Source organism: Paroedura picta, chromosome 8 (genome assembly GCF_049243985.1).
Source record: "Paroedura picta isolate Pp20150507F chromosome 8, Ppicta_v3.0, whole genome shotgun sequence".
NCBI classification, from domain to species: Eukaryota; Metazoa; Chordata; class Lepidosauria; order Squamata; family Gekkonidae; genus Paroedura; species Paroedura picta.
The window spans coordinates 1782309-1802244 of NC_135376.1; the positions used below are offsets into that span (position 1 = coordinate 1782309).

Genomic DNA, 19936 nt, shown 5'->3' on the forward strand with positions numbered 1-19936 from the left:
AAATGATTTGGATGAAGGAATAGAAACGATCCTTATTATTATTATTTTTTAGGGGGGCATCATCTGGGCATAGAATTGGGGGTCCCTGTGGATAGGCAGGTAGTTCCTGCATTCTGCAGGGGGTTAGACTAGATGTCCCTGGGGGTCCCTTCCAACGCTAGGATCTTGTGACTCAGTTCTCCGGGGAGTGTACACGTAGTAGCAGCAGTAGCTAGTTGTGGTTGTGTCGCAGCTGCAGTGATCTCATCTTGCTCGAGCCCACTGAGAAGAAGCCGGGGTCTAATCGGCTGAAGTAAACATTTTGTAAAACAGGTTTTTCAAGTTTTCAGAGATCTGTGAGATCCCGTGAATCGAGAAAAGCCAGAAAAGTCTTTCATATGTTCAAAGCACAGAAAGTCCCTTTTTAAGCTTCTGCTCCAGTGAATGTTGAAATATCCAATACCCCCTTTGCTTTCCATTTTTAATAGAAAATACAAATGCAGGCGCCTGGGCTCTTTCATCTCTCTATCTCCCCCCCCCCACACACACACACAGTCATCGCTTGTTATTTTGGGCTCCTGATAAAGCGGCCCAGAAACTCTTGACTCCCCTCCCCACCCCAAACTCAAGGAAGAAGGCAGGGCGATGAGGTGGTCTTTCAGATTATTGGAATAATAGTGATCCAGAGGGGGGGGGGGAATTCCCACCCAGGATCGCCCAACAGACTATAGTATCGGATGGTACCTGTGTTCGTTTGTAGTAGAGGACAGGATGCCAACCTCCAGGTGGGACCTGGGGATCCCCAAAATTACAGCTGCTCTCCAGACTACAGAGATCAGTTCCTCTGCTTTGGAGGGGGGACTCTATGGAACTGTAGCCCACTGAGGTCCCTGTGACCCAAACATGTGAATACAGGTTAAAAGGAACAAATTGTGACCTTATAGAAGAACTAAAACACGTTTAGCTCCGTTCCCCCAAACCTGCAGGCATTTCCCAATCTGAAGCTGGGAGCCCTGCGTCTTCCTCAAGCAACTGCATGAATATCCCCAAGACAGCAGGGGCTAGAAACTTGTTCCCTTTATGAATGAAAAATAGGATTCTCAAATACGGCTGCTGGGTCCCCCTGGCCACCGGCAGGGGGGTGAGGGGAAAGCACAGGACTTCACGTAGTTAGGAGATGGAAATTCAACATTTGCACAACACTGCTAGTACCCTATCTATCTATCTATCTATCTATCTATCTATCTATCTATCTATCTATCTATCTATCTATCTATCTATCTATCTATCTATCTATCTATCTATCTATCTATCTATCTATCTATCCATCCATCCATCCATCCATCCATCCATCCATCCATCCATCCATCCATCCATCCATCCATCCATCCATCCATCCATCCATCCATCCATCCATCCATCCATCCATCTATCCACTCACTTCCCAGAGGGTTCAAGGTGGCTTACCACAGTCATAAATTACATGCAATCAAATAAAATCTGTCTGTCTGTCTGTCTGTCTATCTATCTGATTTTTATACCGCCCTCCCATATGGCTCAGGGTGGTTCACATAAAACAGAACAGTCTAAACATGGAACAGTTCTTTATGAGCCTAAGAGAGCCAGTGTGGTATAATGGTTAAGAGCAACAAGCTCTAATCTGAAAAACTGGGTTTGAGTTCCCACGCCTCCTCCACATGCAGAATGCTGGGCAACCTTGAGCCAATCACAGTTCTCTCAGAGCTGTTTGCATGAAGCAGTTCTCTTAGAACTTCCTTAGCCCGACCGACCTCACAGGGTGTCTGTTGCAGGGAGAGGAGGGGAAAGGTGTTTTTAAGCCACTAAATTGGGACTCCTTCGGGTAGTGAAAAGCAGAGTACAAAACCCCCCCCTTTTCTTTGTTATCATTCATGCTTCCATTGTATACGTTGCATTTCAAAACCTCTGTGGCCTGCCCTGCTGTCGGGGACCCGCTTGCTAACTGAAAAAACAGGGTGCCCCTTTGAAGAAAACGTCACGCCAGGCCTGGTGAACGATACAACAGGAACAAGCTTTATTTCAGCAACGTGGAGTCCGCTGGTATGGAGTAAGAGCTTCCACTGAACTCCAGGTGGAAGCTCCCTTTTATACAAAACCCACCTCCTTAGGCTGTATTGCCCCACCCAGTACTTGCGGAGGGAACATGCTGATACAATCATGACTCATGCACATATGCGAGGTTTTCCGGGGTTCCTGATGGCCCATTTTCCTGGAACAAAGGGCCATCTCCGGGCCCTTGTCAAAAGGTGGAGGGGGACATTGAGGTTCTTTAGCGGCCATTGCCACCTCAACGATCGGGTGGGGCGCCCAGCTGCCGGCTTGCCTATGATCACCATGCCCTACCTCCGTGATTGCGGGCGCCTCTGATGGCGGGGTTCGGTCCGGTTCCCAAGCCACCAAGGACCGAACCACGACATTCTGCCCCCCCAAAGGTCCATTCTCCAACCCCCCGGGACGGCCAGGATACCGCTTGTGGAAACGTTCAGTGAGTCGGGGCGCAAGGACGTCCGCTGCCCAGACCCATTCCCGGTCCCCCAAAGCGAAGTCCTTCCATTCCACGAGGTACTGCAACTTCCCCCTGTGGAGTCTAGAGTCCAGGATATCCGCCACCTCGTGGTGCTCCCCCCCCGGCAGGACCTCGGGCGCTGGCGGGGAAACCACGGGGTGCCAAACGTCACCGTCCGGAGTTTTTTTTAGAAGGCTCACGTGAAAGACGGGATGGATGTGCCGGAGGTTCTTGGGGAGCTTGAGCTTGACCGAAACTTCGTTGATCGGGGCCAAGACCTCGAAAGGCCCCAAAAACCGAGGGCCTAGCTTCTTGCTGGGCAAATTCAACCGTAGGTTCCGGGTGGAAAGGTAAACTCGATCCCCCGGTCGGATCTCTTCAGCTGGTCGTCTCTTCCGGTCGGCGTCCTCTTTCTGCGCTGCCTTGACTTTGTGGAGCTGCTCCTGCAGCGACTTCCAGCAGCTCCCGGCACGCTTCCCCCACTCGCGAAGGTCGGCCGATTCCCGGGCGGGGACCTCTCCAAGCTCCGGGAAGTGTCTCAGGTCTGTCCCGTAGACGACGGCAAAGGGCGACATCTCCGTGCTGCTGTGGTCTGCGTTGTTGTACGCGAACTCGGCCAGGGGGAGCAGGGGCACCCAGGTGTCTTGATGATAGGAACCGAAACACCGCAAGTACTGCTCCAGTACTTGATTAACCCGCTCGGTCTGCCCGTCCGTCTGGGGGTGGTAAGCGGAGCTCAGCCCTTGCTCGATGTCTAACAGGCGCAGGAAAGCTTGCCAAAACCGGGACACGAATTGTGAGCCCCGATCGGAAATCACCTTGTCCGGCAGCCCGTGCAGTCGGAACACGTGATCCAGGAACATCCGAGCCAATTGTGAAGCACTGGGGACACTGGCGCAAGGAATGAAATGGGCCTGTTTGGAAAATAGATCTACCACCACCCAGATCACCGTTTTCCCCTTGCTGGGAGGCAAGTCTGTTATAAAGTCCATGGAGATCACTGACCACGGCCGGGTCGGGACCTCGAGCGGGTGCAGCAGACCTTTCGGCTTGCCAACCCCCGGCTTGCAGGTCAGGCAGACAGGACAACCACTGACGTAAGCTTTTGTGTCCCGCCGCAGACTGGGCCACCAAAACCGCCGCCGGGCCAACTTCCAGGATTTTACGAAACCGAAGTGCCCGGCGGTCTTAGCATCGTGGCAGAGGCTGAGGGCTTCCCGTCGTAGCCCTTCCGGGACGTAGACAGCCTCCCCCCTCCGCCAGAGACCGGAGTCCAAAATCAAAGAGTCCCGGAGCTCAGCCAGCTCCTCGTCTGTCCCGTAGGCTGCCACTAGGCGGTCTCGGAGCGGGGCGGTCGCCGGGTCGGGCTCCCATTCCTCCCTGGCCCGACGCCTAGTGACGACCCCCCGTCCCAGCTGCTCCTCACCAAACACGGACCTGGTGCAGGGAGCGTACCCCTCCCCATAATGCGGCAGACGGGAGAGGGCGTCCGCGAGGAAATTCTCTTTGCCGGGGATGTGACCAAGCTTGAAATTGTACCGCGAAAAGAACTCCGCCCACCTCATCTGCTTGGCGTTCAGGGATCGCGGTTGCCGGAGCGCCTCCAGATTCTTGTGATCTGTCCAGACCTCGAACGGCTCCTCTGTTTCCTCCAGCCAATGCCGCCATTCGGTGAGGGCGAACTTAATCGCAAACGCCTCCTTCTCCCAGGTAGACCAGTTCCGCTCCGTTTCGGCGAATTTTCGTGAGAGGTAGGCCGCCGGCCTCAGCTGTCCCGCCTTGTCTCGCTGCAGGAGAACCGCCCCGGCTGCTGCGTCGCTGGCGTCGACTTGTACCACCATCGGCTGGGTTGGGTCGACGTGCAGTAGCGTGGGCTCAGACGCGAAAGCTTGCTTGAGGGCCAGGAACGCTGCCTCCGATTTCTCATTCCAGCCGAGCGCTGCGCTGGGCCGCGTGGCGCGAGGACCTCTCCCCTTGGTACCTAGCAAGTCCGTGAGGGGAGCCACTACGGAGGAGTATCTGGGGATGAAGCCTCTAAAAAAGTTAGCAAACCCCAGGAAGCTTTGTAGCTGTTTCCGGGTGCGGGGCCTTTCCCAGGCCAGCACCGCCTGCACCTTCTCGGGGTCCATAGCTATGCCCTGGGCTGAGATGCGGTAGCCCAAATAGTCCAGGGAGGGACGGTGGAATTCGCACTTAGCCAGCTTCACGTATAGGTGGTTTGCCAGCAGGCGCTTTAACACCTCCCTCACCAGGGTCACGTGCTCTTGGGGATCTTGGCTGTAGATCAGGACGTCATCCAAATAAACAACCACCCCCTGAAACAGAAGGTCCTGCAACACCTCATTAATTAGACTCATGAAAACCCCAGGTGCCCCGCTTAAACCGAACGGCATCACTTTAAATTCGAATTGTCCCAATTGACAGTTAAACGCTGTTTTCCACTCATCCCCCTCCCGGATGCGTACCCGGTAGTACGCCTCCCTTAGGTCCAGCTTAGTGAACAGAGTCCCTTTGCCCAGCCGGGCCAGCAAATCCGGGATCAGCGGGAGGGGGTAAGCGTTCCCCGCTGCGATGGCGTTGAGGCCCCGGTAGTCCTGGCACAGCCGTCGGGACCCATCCTTTTTCCGGACGAACAAGACTGGAGCTCCCATGGGACTGGAAGCGGGCCGGATGAAACCTCGGGCCAGATTTTTACCCAAAAACTCCCGGAGGTCCTTGAGCTCACCCTCACTCATCTTGTAGATGCGCCCTTTGGGTAGTACCGCCCCCTCTGGGATGTTGATAGCGCAGTCCGTGCGGCGGTGTGGGGGTAGCTCGTCCGCTTCCCGCTCGCTGAAAACGGCTGCGAGGTCTCGGTACTCTGGCGGGACCTCGGGCTCTGGTATCTCCTGCTGCGCCGCCGCCGCTCCCCTGGGACGCGCCGCCATCCTCTTGTGGCTGGAATTCTCGTGGGGGACCCGATGCCGTGCACCCACCGTCAAGTCGAACTTCAGGGTCCCCGCCCGCCAGTCCACCACGGGGTTGTGTTCCTTCAGCCAATCCAGGCCCAACACCGCCCGATATCCCGCTACGGGGACCTGGATCAGCCACCGCAGCTCTTGGTGGTCCCCTATGTGGATGGCGATAGGACCCACCTCCTCCCCGAAAGGTCCCCCCTGAATCGGGCTGCCGTCCATCTGGACGAAAACCAGGGGAACCTTCCGAATGCGCTTCGGTAGCCCCAAAGCCCGGGCTATCTGGGGGTGGACCATGCTGTGGTCGCATCCAGAGTCCAAAAGAGCCTCCCCCACCCAACTTAGTCCGTTCTCCGGGTTCCGGAGCTCTAAAATTACCACGTTCGGAGGTCGCGCCTCATGCTGTAGGGGTTTTCCCTCGCACCGCGGGACCTGCTGCCCGGCGCCGTCTACAGCAGGTCCTGGCCGTTTCCCGTCGCCTGGGCGCTTCCCGGTTCGTTGCGGAGGTCCTCCGCCCGGCGTGCCTGCTGGGGGCGTGTCGCACCTCCCCTCTGGGAGAGCCCGCGGTCCTCCCCCCCTTGCCGTTGGCACGCTGCTGCGAAATGTCCTGACCCCCCGCATTTCAGGCACAGACCTTCCCGGCGTCTCCTTTCCCGCTCGGGGTTCGGGGGTCGTTTGGGGCGAGAGTTGTCGGGGCCCGGTCTCGGCGCCTCGGCTGACCCGCCTTTGGCCTCCCGGGGGGGGTGCGGCGGCCCAACCCAGGCTGGCTTCCAGCTTGGCGACCACAAAACACCACCCCTCCAGTGTAGACAGATCTTCTTCCGTCCCCTTGATCACGGCCCATTCCCTGAGCTTCGGGTTAAGGCCCTCCCGGAAGTACTCGATTTGGGTCTCCTCGTTCCAGGAGAACACCTTGCCTGCTTCCCTCCGGAAAATGTCTATATAGTCCATAACCCCCCTAGTACCCTGTCGAAGTCCCTTGATCCGACTCTTTGCCTTGTCCTCAGCCTGGGGGTCCTGGAATCGTCGGCGGAGCGCGACCACGAAGTCCTGCAGGTCCCGAGTTGCCGGGTCGCCGCGCTCGGCCAACCCTAGGTACCACTGACCCGCCTTGCCCTGGAGACACGAGGCCACCCCCCAGACCAAGTCCTCGGAGTCCTCATACCGGTCTCCATACCTCCGGGCATGCGTCAGCGCGTGGAGGAGGAACTGCGGGAGGTCGTCCGGCGTCCCGTCGAAACGCGCCTTAAGCTCTGGGGGGGAACGTTTTGGAGAGTAGTCCGACCCCCTCCGGATCCGGGATTCTCGGCGTCCGCCGTCTCGTCCTGCTCCGCTCCACCGGCTACCAACTTGCCCAACGACGCCGTGCCGCTCCCTGCCTTGCACGTCGCTCCTGCGTTGGTCCGGCTCTCGCCGCCCCGTCGGCTCACCCGCTCCCCCGAGATCCTCTGCTGTCTCGCCTCTCCGCTGGCCGTCTCGCCTACTCGGGACTGACAACTGCTCCGGGTCGGGGTCCGGGGCCCGCTCACCAGTGCCGGGCTCGTCCTCGTCGCTGGAGACGTCCTCACTCGACGCGATCCCCTCCGCCGTTGTATTACCAGTCCCTCCCGGCCCGGCCCGAGCTTGCTCACGGGCTTCAGCTGCCTGCAAGCGCCTGGCCAAGTCCGCCATGGCCCGCCGCAGGTCCTCTAGGGATTCCTCAGGTCCTACCGGGCGAAGCGCCTGCCTCAGCTGGGTGTCCCAGGTTGGGGCCAACCCCCCAGACCTCGGCGCGCTCCCCGCCGTGCTTGGGAACCCCATGGCCCGGCGCCTTCCCTTGGCCGCCGCTGCCGAGGGTCTCGGGGTCCCGGACAGCTGCTCCTGGCCCCCCGATTTTCGGAGGAAATCTCCCGGGGACATTAAACTCATGTTCCCGGGGTTCGTGGGGGTCGAGACCGCCCCGTTGCTTGAAAACGCCATCTCTGGATCCGTCCCGATAAGCGCTCGGATGCGATGCCGACCCTGGAGTTCGGTGGGAAGCTCTTACGATGTCGGGGACCCGCTTGCTAACTGAAAAAACAGGGTGCCCCTTTGAAGAAAACGTCACGCCAGGCCTGGTGAACGATACAACAGGAACAAGCTTTATTTCAGCAACGTGGAGTCCGCTGGTATGGAGTAAGAGCTTCCACTGAACTCCAGGTGGAAGCTCCCTTTTATACAAAACCCACCTCCTTAGGCTGTATTGCCCCACCCAGTACTTGCGGAGGGAACATGCTGATACAATCATGACTCATGCACATATGCGAGGTTTTCCGGGGTTCCTGATGGCCCATTTTCCTGGAACAAAGGGCCATCTCCGGGCCCTTGTCAAAAGGTGGAGGGGGACATTGAGGTTCTTTAGCGGCCATTGCCACCTCAACGATCGGGTGGGGCGCCCAGCTGCCGGCTTGCCTATGATCACCATGCCCTACCTCCGTGATTGCGGGCGCCTCTGATGGCGGGGTTCGGTCCGGTTCCCAAGCCACCAAGGACCGAACCACGACACCTGCACACTGACAACAGAACCCCTTGCTGACCCAGTGTCTCTTTAAAAGTGGGACCCAGAAAGGGAAAACAGGCAATTTTGGGGCACCTCCAACACTTAGATTGAGCGGCTGCTTTTTGACATTAAAAGCATCTTTCTTCTTCTTCTTCTTCTTTTTTGCGCTAGAGTGCTGTACCTTCATTAAGCACAAACATCACAAGTAAATATAGAGTAACCTTTCTCTTTTGCAAAACAGGTTTTAATATAGCTAATGAGAGATGCGCTGGCAATTGCGGTTCGAACGCATGATTTCCTTCCATTATCGGGCATGGCAGGTTCCTTCGTTTTCCCTTCCCACCCGCCTTTAAAATCCTCCCCCCCCCCTCTCCGGCCCAATCGCCTGAGGCTCCCAAAGCGGCCCCTGCACGGATGAATCACGGGGCTGCAGTTTGCTGGGGGAACATTAAATATAGTATCTTCATGTGGTAAAGGCCAGTAGCTGAAGGAGACCTTAGAGGGGACTCATCCAAGTGTAAAGGAAAACAAAATAAACTGTAGGTGGTTTTCTGGGAGATTAACTTGCCATCTGCAGAGGTTCTGCCTATTAATAGCGATTAACTATGGTTAACTAAGGAAAGCATCCGTGTTCAGGAGCAGTCTACCTCCAAGCATATATGCTTGAGGATATACATGCTTAAGGAGGAACGAACATCTTGGAAAGGCAAGGAGCTATTAAACAGCATGCAGTTACCTGAAGAAAAAGAAGAATACTTGGTTTTTATACTCCACTTTTTACTACCCAAAGTATTTTCAAAGCTGCTCCCAATTGCCTTCCCTTTCCTCTCCCCACAATAGACACCGTGTGAGGAAGGGGAGAGAGGCTGAGGAAGCCCTGAGATTACTGAAGAAGAAGAAGAAAAAGAAGAGTTGGTTCTTATATGCTGCTTTTCCCTACCCGAAGGAGGCTCAAAGCGGCTTACAGTCGCCTTCCCTTTCCTCTCCCCACAACAGACAACAGCTTTATCAGTGCTGTGGCAAGCCCAAGGTCACCCAGCTGGCTGCATGTGGAGGAGGAATGGGGAATCAGACCCATCTCGCTAGATTAGAATTCTGCACTCCTAACCACCACTCCAAGCTGGCTCTCTTTTTAAAAATCTGCCCTGAATCAAAGAGAAGGATACGTCAAACAAAGCAAAGTTAGTAACTTTGCAAAGAGCCACAACTACAACACACAGCTCCCTGCAAAACTTTTTTGTGGTGGAAATGTCTATCAGTGGTTACTGGCTACAATGACGATGCGCCATGTGCACACAGGTACATCAGAGAAGCCCTGTTGGCTCAGGCCAGGAGCGCCCCCAGGCCGATGCTCCGGGGCCAAACCCCAGATACTGACCATGAGCGGGATCAGAACTCAAAATCACAAGATGTCATAGTCCCATTGTACCAAACATGAGCAGGCAGTGTGATGCAGCGGTAAAAAAGGCGAATGCCATTTTGGGCTGTATCAATAGGGGCATCACATCAAAATCACAAGATGTCATAGTCCCATTGTATACAGCACTGGTCAGACCACACTTGGAGTACTGTGTGCAGTTCTGGAGGCCTCACTTCAAGAAGGACGTCGATAACATTGAAAGGGTACAGAGGAGAGCGACGAAGATGATCTGGGGCCAAGGGACCAAGCCCTATGAAGATAGGTTGAGGGACTTGGGAATGTTCAGCCTGGAGAAAAGGAGGTAGAGAGGGGACATGATAGCCCTCTTTATGAATTTGAAAGGTTGTCACTTGGGGGAGGGCAGGATGCTGTTCCCGTTGGCTGCAGAGGAGAGGACACACAGTAATGGGTTTAAACTACAACGATATAGGCTAGATATCAGGAAAAAATTTCACAGTCAGAGTAGTTCAGCAGTGGAATAGGCTGCCTAAGGAGGTGGTGAGTTCCCCCTCACTGGCAGTCTTCAAGCAAAGGTTGGATACACACTTTTCTTGGATGCTTTAGGATGCTCTGGGCTGATCCTGCGTTGAGCAGGGGGTTGGACTAGATGGCCTGTATGGACCCTTCCAACTCTAGGATTCTATGATTCTATGATTCTAACTCCAGAAAAACATCACAGTGGGGGAGATACACATTGGCTTCTTATTGCAAAAAGAGCATGAAACCAGTCAGAAACACACCAGTCTCTGTTGTAAAAACGACAACAGATGGTGCTACAAATCTAGAGTCTTGCAAGTGACTCTTCCCTCCTCCCTCTCTTTTCCCCTTCTCTTGTGAGCAATTGTTCACTCCCCTTCATTCTCCTTCCCCAAAAGGGAGAACATGAATGCGCAGTTCACAATGGAGCATCACACTAGGAACTTGGGCTGTGCACTCTGGTGCACTTTAGCCGCTTCGCTGAAGTGGCCATAGCACACCAGACTGCCCAATCTTACTTGGAACATTTGCCAAACCTTGACAAGTGTGCAACACACAGCTCAAAATTCTTAAATGCAGCAATTGGCAAACTGTGGACTCTGAGAACCACAACTGAGCCCACAGCACGCTGAAGACCTACAAACTCTAATTATAGATCTGAGAATTTATTCTGGGTTCATACCCAGAAGAACATAAGAGAAGCCATTTTGGATCACGTCAGTGGCACAGCCAGTCCAACACTCTGTGGGAGACCTATACTACATTCCACATTTGGGAGGAGGGGGGTTGAAATATAAATATTTTAAGAGTTCGTTACAACCCCCCTCTTCAGAAGTCCCCAGTTTTGGGGGGACTTCAGGCACTTTTGGAATTTTGAGAGGATGTGGTGAGAGGCACCCCAAAATGCCCGCCACAGGAGGTGGAGCCAAACTCAAAATGGCTGCCTCAGGGAAGACAACCAAACAGAATACTTCCCTCCTCACACCTCTTGGGAAGGAGAAGATCCTGACAGAGGAATGGAACCACCCATTGACTAAAGAAAGCCCAAATATCCACCAATCCCCTTGTGTTCCATATTCATAACACGTCATTGGACTATGGCATTTTGCAATGTGAACTTATATTCAGAAAGCTAAGTCCCAATGATTTAAAAAATATATAGTTGCCAAGTAAGAACTGTGTTTGGGAAGAAGAAGTAGAAAAAGAAGAGTTGGTTCTTATATGCCGCTTTTCTCTACCTGAAGGAGGCTCAAAGCGGCTTCCAGTCGCCTTCCCTTTCCTCTCCTCACAACAGACACCCTGTGAGGGAGGAGAGGCTGAGAGAGCCCTGAGATTACTAAAGAAGAAGAGTCGGTTCTTATATGCCACTTTTCGCTACCTGAAGGAGGCTCAAAGCGGCTTACAGTCGCCTTCCCTTTCCTCTCCCCACAACAGACACCCTGTGGGGTGGGTGAGGCTGAGAGAGCCCTGATATCACTGCTTGGTCAGAACAGTTTTATCAGTCCTGTGGCGAGCCCAAGGTCACCCTGCTGGCTGCATGTGGGGGAGTGCAGAATTGAACCCGGCATGCCAGATTAGAAGTCCGCACTCCTAACACTACACCAAACTGCCAAGGTCTTATTTCACCTCCGGATCGGTGATCCTCTCCGTCCCAGGAGTTCTCGCCCACGTGGCCGAACCAGCCAAAGACCGAGGACCCAAGAAAGGTGCTGAGCTGAGCCGCCTCTTCCAGCGGTCTGAACCCACGAGGGTGAAAACTGAAACAGCCTCAGAGGCTGACAAGGGGAGGGGTGGGTGGGAAGGGACCCTCCATTTCTCCGGCTACAAGAGTGGCTCCTTTTTCAAAGAACCAGATGGCTTCTAGCACAGTTCCTGCGTACATTATTATTCTATTCTGGAACTAATTATTTTGACAGAAAAGGGGGGTAAAAGCACCTGCCGCGAGCTAAAAAAAGGAGAGGTCGTATCCCAGGCCAAGGGAAGGCGGGAATCAACCTTTTACCTCCCTCCCTGCCTTCTCCTCTCCTCTCCTCTCCTCTTCTTGCACAGATCCATTCTTGTGACCATGCACCTTGTGGAGCCAAGTGGCCCAGTGGTTAAGAGCGCCGGAGAGCCGCTTGGATTCCCCCCTCCTCTTCCTCCACATGCAGCCAGCTGGGGGACCCTGGGCCACTCACGGTTCTCTTAGGGCTGTTCTTGCAGAGCTGTTCTGTTAGGGCTCTCCCAGCCTCACCGGCTTCCCAGAATGCCTGATGTGGGCGGAAGAAGGGTAGGCAAGCGTAAGCCACTTAGAGACTCATTTGGGAGGTAAAATGCCAGCTCTTCTTTTAAGTGTGCCAGGAAGAGATGCCAGCCTCCAGGTGGTGGGACCTGAGAATCCCCCCGCTGATCTCCAGAAAGCAGGGGGAGAAATGGCTGCTTTGAGGGGGGGGACCCTGTGCCTTTGTGCCCCACAGAGGCCTCTGTCCTGCCAGGCTACATCCCCAAGTCTCCAGGGGCTCTCCAACCCGGCTCTCGCATCCCTACCCCTCTCCTCCGCTTGTTGCCAGGGAGAAATCTCATATCTGTGCAGTTCTACTTTCTTTCTCTCGCCTCCAGGTTTCTAGTCCTTAAGACTAACTCTGTGTCTGCAGCCTCAGGAACGATCCCTGGACGTTCCCAAAGGAGGTCAAGAGCCTGGCGCCTCTGCCACCCTTCCTCAGCCGGAGAAGCGAAATGAGGCCAGAAGGCTTTGCCAAGGCAACCTACTCCGAGGCAGGCCTAGCTGTGGAAGAAAAGCATGACGTCCTTTGTTCTGTTTGCCAGAAGCCAAAGCGATTCGCAGGGCCTTACCGTCCCCTTCAGCCGGCCTGTAGGGGTTGTACTTGGGTTTGGGGGCCACAACCGGCGCAAACTTCTTGGGCGTCTGCTGAGTCGACACGGAGATGCTGGGGGTCCCAAAGGCGTGGGTGGTCTCCATCCGGGCGGTCACGTGCCCAACTGGTTCGCTAGAGTTCTTGGGAGGCAGCCAGGACGGGTGAGACATCTTGCAGGCCTACGGAAAGAGATCTGCAAAACAGAGGGGGGGGGGGCTGCTGTCAGGAAGGGAAGCCGAGAGGCAGGGAAAACGCAGAGAAAGCCGAAGACCAGAAGAGGACCCCTCCCCCAAAGAAAGCAGAATACCAAGGGAGAAACCCCCACCCCCCAGGAATTCCTCACTGCATTTTCAAATTATGACCTCCCAATATTTAGAAGGCCAAACCACAAGCTTCCTGGGGTGACCTTGACCCAACCTGGCCTACCTCACAGGGTCGCTGTGATGATAGAACGGGCGAGAGGAGAGCGACGTGAGCCGCTTGGGGAGAAAGGCAAGGCAGAAATTAAATTAAAAACAAATCAGGCAACACGCAATAAAGCCCTGGAATGGGCGGTGGATCGGAGCCCTGCTCCACACGATCAGGAAACAGTTGCCAAGGTTAATCGGGCGAAACGCAGAAGCGTGGCCTGACTTATTGATCTGGGCCCATTCTTCTAAATCTATGGGGAAAGTCCATCGATCTCAGTTCTGTGAACTCCAGACTTTTCTACGAAACCCTTTTCCTTGCAGAGATTATTGACTGTTTTCCCTTATATTATTCATGGTCTATGAGAGCCCAGGATAAAACGCTCCATGTAGAGGCAGAAACAGCCAAAAAGACATTTTGATTTTTAAAAAAACATCTCTCAGGACAATGAGTCAGAAAATGCCCCACACAGGGTTCAAAGCGAGGATTGTCCAGAATCTTCTTTTTTTTGGGGGGGGGGGGTGGACTCCCATCAGAAGAGGGCACGGTCACTTGTCATTAGGACGGACAACTCCAGCTTGGGAGCTATATGGAGATTTGTGGCCTGGAGCCAAAGGAGGGGGGGGGGGCTGGGGAGGGAGGACCTCAGCAGGATGCAACTCCACAGAATTCACCCTCCGAAGCAGCCATTTCTCCAGGGGAATGGATCCTGGCCCTCTGGAAATCTGTTCCACATATTATCTGGTAAGGGCTTGGAGGAGGAGCCGGTCTCATGGCTTAAGTGCCACTCAGCACTTAACGCCCACTCAGGGCAGCTGTCCCACCCCTGAGGGCCTCCTCCTCCAGCCGGCTGGCCTGTCCGTCCAGCAGCCAGCCAATTGCCTTCCGCCCTCCGCCCCCATCCACCCCCTCCTCCTTCCACTTCCCTCCGAGGCTCGTAGGCTGCAGATCCCTGCTGCGTTTGAGCTGCCCCTGCTGGTGAGTTCCCTAACAGTTCCCTAACAGCTGCCTGCAGCTGGGCTAACCTTGTCCTGATCACCTAATTGCATGCAAATACAAATTAATCTAAGGGACTCGGGTCCAACAGAGAAAGGTCCATCAGAATCACCGCCCCCAAAATAGGCTTTGGCAAAAGGTTCATGAAGATTATCCAACAGCTACAATCTAGCACATTGGCAGGAGGATATGGCTCAAAATAATTACAAAGTAACTTCAGGAAAGGCTGAAAAGGGAAATTTCAGAGCTGTAAGTTATTATGCAACACTCAAAACAATGGAACCCCCAGGACTTAACGGGGATACTGGTTTCTTATCTCATATACATGCTAACTTCATTCGGTGCCTTTACACCTGCGTTGCTAACAACCCCCCTTGGGGGGCCATATGTCCTTTCCATGTTATTTTATTTCTTATTTGGGATGAGATAATAGAAATGCTCTACTGCTTCTGACCAATAGAGCCACACACTTGAATCTATTTCCATGTTTGGAGGCAGTCCACCTCTTGAAGCCACTTGCTGTGGGACGGGGATGAGCTGACTGGCTCCCTACCTCGTGGGTGTTCTGTCCAGGGCTCAAGGCAGGGTCAGCCTCCAGCATCCAGGAGAAGGATCTGTCCAGCTGCTGTTTGAAGACCACAAGTGAGGGGGAGCTCCCCACCTCCTTAGGCAGCCCATTCCACTGCTGAACTAGACTCCTAGAATCCTAGAGAGGCAAGGGGCCATGCAGGCCATCTAGTCCCACCCCCTGCTCAGTGCAGGATCAGCCTCCAGCATCCAGGAGAAGGGTCTGTCCAGCCGCTGCTTTAAGACCGCCAGTAAGGGGAAGGCCCCCACCTCCTTAGGCAGCCCATTCCACCGCAGAACTACTTGGACTATGAAAATGTTTTTTCCTGATATCTAGCTGATACCCTTCTACACATAGTTTAAGACCGTTACTGAGGCCCTCTCCTCTGCTGGCCACAGGAAGCTCTCCCTGCCCTCCTCCAAATGACAGCCTTTCAGATACTTCAAGAGAGCCCTCCTGCTCCCTCTCAGCCTCCTCTTCTCCAGGCTGGACCTTCCCAGGTCCCCAGGCCCTGAATCTTCCTCCTCGCTCTCCTCGGCCCCCTCTCCATTTTGTCCACGTCCCTTCTCAGGTGATGCCTCCAGAAGTGCACCCGGAGTCCAGGTGGGGTCAGACCAGTGTGTTATACAGCAGTGGTCCCCAACCTTTTTTAGGCTGGGGACCGGCAGGGCATTGGGCCGCGCCCGCAGGGACCGCGCCCGCGCGGGCCACGCCCACGCTTCGGGCTGCGCCCGCCGATCGTGCCGCGCCCGGCCGCGCCCGCCGGCCGCACCCGCGAGCCGCGCCCGGCCGCGCCCGCCGGCCGCACCCGTGAGCCGCGCCCGGCCGCGCCCGCGGATCGGGCCACACCCGCGGGCCGCGCCCGTGGATCGGGCCGCGCCGGCGCGGCCTGCACGGGCGCGGCCCGGCCCTGATTCCTTCTCCCCGCCCTCCCGCAGTAAGTAGCTTCCCGGGCCGCAAGCTTGCGGCCTGGGAAGTTTTTTACTGCGGGGGTGGGGGGGGGGCGGGGAGAGGGAGCCGCGGCCCGGCGCCATGGCCTTTGCGGCCCGGCGCCGGGCTGCGGCCCGCAGGTTGGGGACCACTGTTATACAGCACAGGGACTCTGACATCTTGCGATTTGGATGGGAGGCCTCTGTTGATACAGCCCCAGACTGCATTTGCCTGCTTTCCCACTACATCACAGGATTAGCCAAATGCACATCTCATGTAGAGAGCAAAGAATCACCTCCTGTCTGTGATCCATCAGGGATCCGCGCCTGAGCCCCGCAGTGCATTCTGGGACCTGTCCCTTCTACCCAAACGGCCCAGTAAGCGTCTAATTCTTGATAGGTTCTGCTGTTTGGCCCCCCGAGATCTCCTCCTCCTCCTCCTCCTCCTCTTCTTGGGGCTTGCCAAAGGAAAAACCAGCAGGAAGGCTGAAAATCAGCAACAAGATCAGCAGCTGCAGCCGCACTCCCGGGTTGGCCCAGCATGGCGAATTTGCTGGCAGCCGATCGCTCTCCATATTTCTTTGGTTTTATCAGCATGTGCCTCTCATTAGGTTCTTCAGTTGCCTTTTGATGGTTCTGCTCAACAGATGTGAGCTTATTTAGTTACAGATCGGTCTTGTTCTGCCGTCCCTCACTCCGACAGATGGTGGCTCTTTTCTTCTTCTTCTGCACGAAGGCCGTGTCTGAGCAACCATCCGACGTCCTGGGAAGCCGTCCTTAAAGGGACATGAAAAAGGAACCAGGTAGAGGCAGAGGAAGGCTGTCCTTCTCAACTGGATCCTTGATTTGAGGCAGATTTAGGCACGATGCAACAGAAGTGCCGCCCACACCATCGTCCCTGTAACCAAGACAAACTTTGCAAGAGATCAGTTGCAGGAGAGCAACCTTGCCAGAGTGCAGCTGCTTTGCATTTGAGGATGGCCAAGGAAACCACGGGGTTCTCTGTTCATCGCTGGGTGTTGCAGACGGAGCCTGTGTTTGATCCATCTTCTCAGGGCAGGACCAAACATCAGCTAGCCCTGGTGTGTTGTGTGTGCGTTAAGCATTGATGATACAGGTGTAAACCTGAACTCGCCTGCTACTGCACCTGACCCTTGGTCCATCCAGGTCAGTGTCATCCACTCTGATTGGCAGCAGCTTCTCAGGCCGAGGTCTTTCCCATTCCGATTCCCACCTGCCTGTTCCTTTTTAACTGGCAATACCAGGGACTGAACCTGGGACCTTCTGCATGCAAAACAGATGCCTTCCAAGTGCAAAGGAAATCTCACTGGACAAAGAAAGGTGCAGCTTCTGTGCCTGTTTTTTTGTCTTCTCCATAGGTGCTATGTTGCAGCAGCTATCAAGTATCAGGTAGCTGTGAATTTCCTGCATTACGCAAGTGGTTGGACTAGATGACCCCGCAGCTCCCTTTCCATTCTATGATTCTGTGCCGTTCTGAATAAATAAGAAGCAAGTAAGCCAAGCACTGTGCATGGGTGTGCAAGCAAGCCCTGCATCAAGCCCAGTGGGGTGCGGGGGAAGACCCAAGAACAACGGCAGATTACAACTTCCCTACTTGTTCCAAATCACTGGCTTGCCGTCCACACAGAGGAGTCTGCAAACTTTCTGAGCTGCCGCCTGTCAAAGCGACTTAGGGGGAAAAAGTGGCACGGCCCATCAAATCTACGATGGCCAATCAGAAGCCCCTTCCAACTCTATGACTGTGTGATTCTATGAAAGGAATGTGTAGGGGGAGATCCAATTCTCCAACTTCTGGGTCTTGGCACCTGATTTGATGAATGCTCTTCCCCAGAAGGCACCTCCCCTGCCAGATGGCAGGAGCTCATGGGAATCGTAGTCCACGGGCATCTGGAGAGCCACAGTCTGGCCACCCCAGATCTAGTCCAACCTCCATGACACCCCGTGGCCAAATCCCAGGGGCCCTCAGGACGTCCACCAGTGGGGCCAGCAGCTCTCCCACTCTTGCCCCACCAACACTAAGAAGACAGACCATCCCTGCCCCAGACGTAAGAGAAGCCCTGTTGGATCAGGCCAGCGGCCCCTCCAGTACAGTACTCAGTGACACATTGGGTGGGGCAAGAATGATGGAAGTATCACCACAGTTGTCCCCCCAAGCACCCAGAAGGGCCCCCTTGCCCCACCAGCAACCTGGCAGCCTTCCCTTCTACCCTGCTGAGGCCCAATCCCTCCCCAAACCCCAGCCCAGATTTCCAGGAATATCCCCTCTAGGAGTTGCCAATCAGGACGCCAATTCCTAGACTTCTTCTGTCCCTCTCCGTCTTCCCCACTGCAAAGCCGGAACAGGCAGATTCGGTTTCTGGAAGGGCAAGAAGATGCGGAAACGAAAGGCGCAAATAAGGAAGAAGATGCTGCCAATTAGAAAGCAAAACCCTGGGCGGGGAACGTCTTTCTTAGATGGGGAAGGGCCGCCGTGGTTTCACTGCCTGGGGAAGTGGCCCAGGGCTGCGCTGAGAACTTTCGCTTAGTGCAGAAATATCAAAGGGAGACTTTGGGGAAGAGGGCGTTACGGAGACCACGAACGTTGACTGACGCAGCGGCCATCGGGGCTCTCGAGATCCCTCCACAGGCCACCAGAGCTGGCACGCCAATGCAAGGGAAAGAATTTCCACCCTGGGGAGATGCATCGTTCAAATATATTTAAATTAATTAAGAGCCCACTTGGTATAGTGGTTAGGAGTGCCGACCCCTGATCCGGCAGGCTGGGTTTGATTCCCCGCTCCTCCCCCACATGCAGCCAGCTGGGTGACCCTGGGTCATCTAGTCCAACCCCCTGCACTATGCAGGACACTCACATCCCAATCACTCATCCACTGTCACCTGCCACCCCCTTGAGCCTTCACAGAATCAGCCTCTCCGTCAGATGGCTCTCCAGCCTCTGTTTAAAAATCTCCAAAGACGGAGAACCCACCACCTCCCAAGGAAGCCTGTCCCACTGAGGAACCGCTCTGACCGTCAGGAACTTCTTCCGGATGTTAAGATGGACTTTCCTTTGTCTGTTGTGGGGAGAGGAAAGGGAAGGTGACTGTAAGCCGCTTTGAGACTCCTTCAGGTAGAGAAAAGCGGCATCTAAGAGCCAACTCTTCTTCCTTTTCTCCTTCTCCTTCTCCTCCTTGTACTTTAAGCCCTGACCTAAATTGCCCAGCCCAGCCCAGCTCAGCCCAAGCTCATCAAATCTGAGGAGCCCAGCAGAGTCAGCCCTGGTTAGGACTTGGGTGGGAGACCACTGAGGCCATGGCCATCCACCTCTCCACATTTCTTGCCTTGAAAACCCTACGGGGTCAGCATAAGTCAGCTCTGATGTGAAAGCACTTCCCTCCACCCAATCGACCGGTCCTTATCTAGAGGGCCTGATCCTTCCATGTCCTGGAGGCACGACAGGATTTGCCTTGATTGCACTGGACGGCCAAAAGGAATAGGGTGGGAAGAGGGAGGCTCTTTTGGACTTTGCCCGCTGCTGTTTCTTCATCCGGTCCCCTGTTCAGCTGAAGGCATCCCAGGAACAGAATCCTCCATCCGCAGCAGGGCTCACCTCTCCCCGACCTTCACAGACACATGAAACTGTCTTCGACTGAATCAGGCCCCTGGTCCGTCCAAGTCAAGCTTGTCTCCTCCAGGGTCCCATGCACAGCTCTCTCCCATCCCCTCCTGCCTGGTCCTTTCAGCGGGAAATGCTGGGGACTGAACCTGGGACCTCCTGCACAAAAGGAAGAGGCTCTTCCACTGAGCCACTTACCAACCGTTTGGCTTGGCCACGAGTCTTGCTCCCCACCCCTTCCCCCAATTTCTTTGTTTTCCTTTCCTTTATTCTGCTTCTTTCTAGCCCACCCAGGGCCGAGGTGTATGGGGCAGCAACATCACAGAGGCCAGCCAATCAGCACTGTGCTCCAAAACCGCCGAATGGTTCTGCACTCACCCATGGGAAGGAAGAGGCCCTTTGGTGCTGGACGGGGTGCCGGGCAGGTAGCTCTTACACCCGACAAAAGCATTACAACCCTTTCTGAACATCTTGGCAGCTTTCCGAGAGGATAAAAGTTCTTCCGCGGCCTCTGAATGCTCAAAACTGAACTTGGTGCCCTCCGATAAGAGGAGCTGAGCTCCTTCCTGATTTGCAATTACTGGCTTTTGTTACATTAACCTCTCTAATGCTGAAAGAGCAGAAGGCCAGGCTGGGGAGGCGGAGGGGGTGACTCTCCTCGCTTGCCAGAA

General features: G+C 55.0%; 1 protein-coding gene across 4 annotated transcripts in view; it reads right to left on the reverse strand.

Moving 5' to 3' along the window:
* Nucleotides 1-19936, reverse strand: part of LPP (LIM domain containing preferred translocation partner in lipoma) — a 216394-nt gene that overhangs the window by 107082 nt on the left and 89376 nt on the right. For all 4 annotated transcript variants that reach the window (XM_077348017.1, XM_077348016.1, XM_077348018.1 and 1 more), the window contains one exon: nt 12726-12941. In XM_077348017.1, coding sequence (XP_077204132.1) covers nt 12726-12918 — 193 coding nt within the window. In that variant the 5' untranslated portion in view covers nt 12919-12941. The remainder of the gene's footprint in view (nt 1-12725; nt 12942-19936) is intronic.